The sequence below is a fragment of the Primulina huaijiensis genome, chromosome 12, assembly GCF_012295235.1.
Source record: "Primulina huaijiensis isolate GDHJ02 chromosome 12, ASM1229523v2, whole genome shotgun sequence".
NCBI lineage: Eukaryota > Viridiplantae > Streptophyta > Magnoliopsida > Lamiales > Gesneriaceae > Primulina > Primulina huaijiensis.
Window position 1 is genome coordinate 9,799,363 of NC_133317.1, and position 1,843 is coordinate 9,801,205.

At 35.5% G+C, this 1,843-nt stretch overlaps 1 protein-coding gene across 5 annotated transcripts in view; it reads right to left on the minus strand.

Annotated features, from left to right (window-relative positions):
• Positions 1-922, minus strand: part of LOC140989831 (uncharacterized) — a 5,920-nt gene extending 4,998 nt beyond the window's left edge. For 4 of the 5 annotated variants that reach the window (XR_012177579.1, XR_012177578.1, XR_012177580.1 and 1 more), the window contains exons 1-2: positions 703-922; positions 523-616 (exon numbers count right to left, since the gene is read on the minus strand). Coding sequence is in view for 1 of the 5 variants with exons in the window: in XM_073459270.1 (XP_073315371.1) it covers positions 523-616; positions 703-761 (153 nt within the window). In the remaining 4 variants the exon portion in view is untranslated. The remainder of the gene's footprint in view (positions 1-522; positions 617-702) is intronic. The other variant, XM_073459271.1, reaches the window with a different exon arrangement.
• Positions 923-1,843: the final 921 nt, after the last annotated feature.

The following is a 1,843-nucleotide window of genomic DNA, read 5'->3' on the forward strand; positions in this document are numbered from 1 at the left end:
ATATATATATAGTGGCGGGGAAAGTCCATCGAATTCAAGGACCCGCTCAGACCTACTTGCGTGCCGGCTTGACCACGTTCTTAACCGACTTTAGATTTGGCTCATTGCCATCCCTAGGGCCGGCTTATAGATAGGAAAATTAAATAAATGAGCACATCCGAGAAATGTTGGTTGATGAAATGGAGAAGCAACCTAAACTAACTCAACGTGAAGTGTTCATAAACGGTTCAAGTTATTCAGATATCAGATGCAAGTGACCAAGTACCAACACAACTCATTTCGAAGGTGGCAGAGAAGACGAAGATTGAATAAATAACCAAGCACTACGGCAGTAAAGCATAGATGAACTGTTGCAGAGCTTAAAAATGAATATGTAATTTACCGGAGTACCCGCCCAGCAGCTATGTATTTAACAAATGAAAATTAAATTTTACCAAAAAAATATGTCTCCGCAAAATAAAAACAAAACAAAACAAATCCACGAGCAAAAAAGATTCGTGCGCTCGCTAATTGTTTACTCACAAATCGGGGTGGACTAGCTGGAGAGAGAGCCATCTGTCGCGCGATTTCGAAATCTGTGGCGTAATCTTCATCAGAAAAATGTTCATTCGCATGCCTATGAAATTAAAACCATAAATTTTACATTAAAAAAAATTTAATTAAAGAAACACGGAGAAAAAATAGTGAGCGAAAAGATTATACCTCTCGATTTCAGAAGATGGAACAGTCAGCTCACAAACAGGGCAAGAAGAAAACTCCATTGAAGATCTCTCGAATCACAAAATTGGAAATTTTCCTCGGATAATATCGATTTGAATTTCTCTGCTTATGCTTGCGACCGAGATCGGGAAACGAAGGGAATGAGTACTCGGAATCCGCGCGGAATTTAAGAAGGCTGGAAAATGCAAATATTTTATATTAAACGTTCAATATTTGTTATTTACTATTACAATTATGCAATATATTATAAGCGTGAACATGAATATTCAATCGATTTTTTTATGATTATTTTTGTTAAAAAAAATTGAAATTAAAAATATATATATATATATATATATATTGAAAAATTATATGTGTGTTGCGTTTGTATGTATGAATATGTATCGATGTGTGGGTTGATCAAGAATGTTCCTGACGTGGGTAATAATCTTTAATCCTTTGTAAATTGATTCCCAAAGTTTTGTCTTACAACTAGATGGCCACATATTGTTACAAAAACTTTGAAGACAATTTATGGTGTGATTCGTGTCGGCAAAATGGGCCAACTAGTAGGTGTATCAAATTTGACAACTCAGTTGTCAAATTTGACTGAATAAAAACGTGGGAAATGTTTAGGAAATTTCGTGGAATTGTGTGATGAAATTGCGAGGCAATTTCCTTGTTCACACGGTCCAAGGGCTCTATAAATAGAGCTCCCCTTTTCATTTCAAATCATCCCTTCTTCGAGTTTTCTCTCATCTTATAACATTCTATAATATTTGTGAGGTGTTTGTTCTCCTGTATTAAGAGAGTGTGTGTTCTCTTTGGAAACACAGTGAGTGAGTTGTACACCACAAAATATTATAGTGGAAATTCTTTTCATCTTGCCCGTGGTTTTTACCCTAATAATTTTTAGGGGTTTTTCACGTAAATCTCGGTGTCCAGTTTATTCTTTATTTTCGGGTTTTATTATCTCAAATTACCGCACGTGGGACCAACAAGTGGTATCAGAGCCTTGGTTTAAAATTTCTTAAAATTCTGAGTATGCTCTGTGGTTGCAGCCTAGACTGATCTTCCACATCAGAAAAGATTTTTTGAGATTTTTTATTTAAGGCGGGATTATTTTGTCCAGTCTACTAAAATT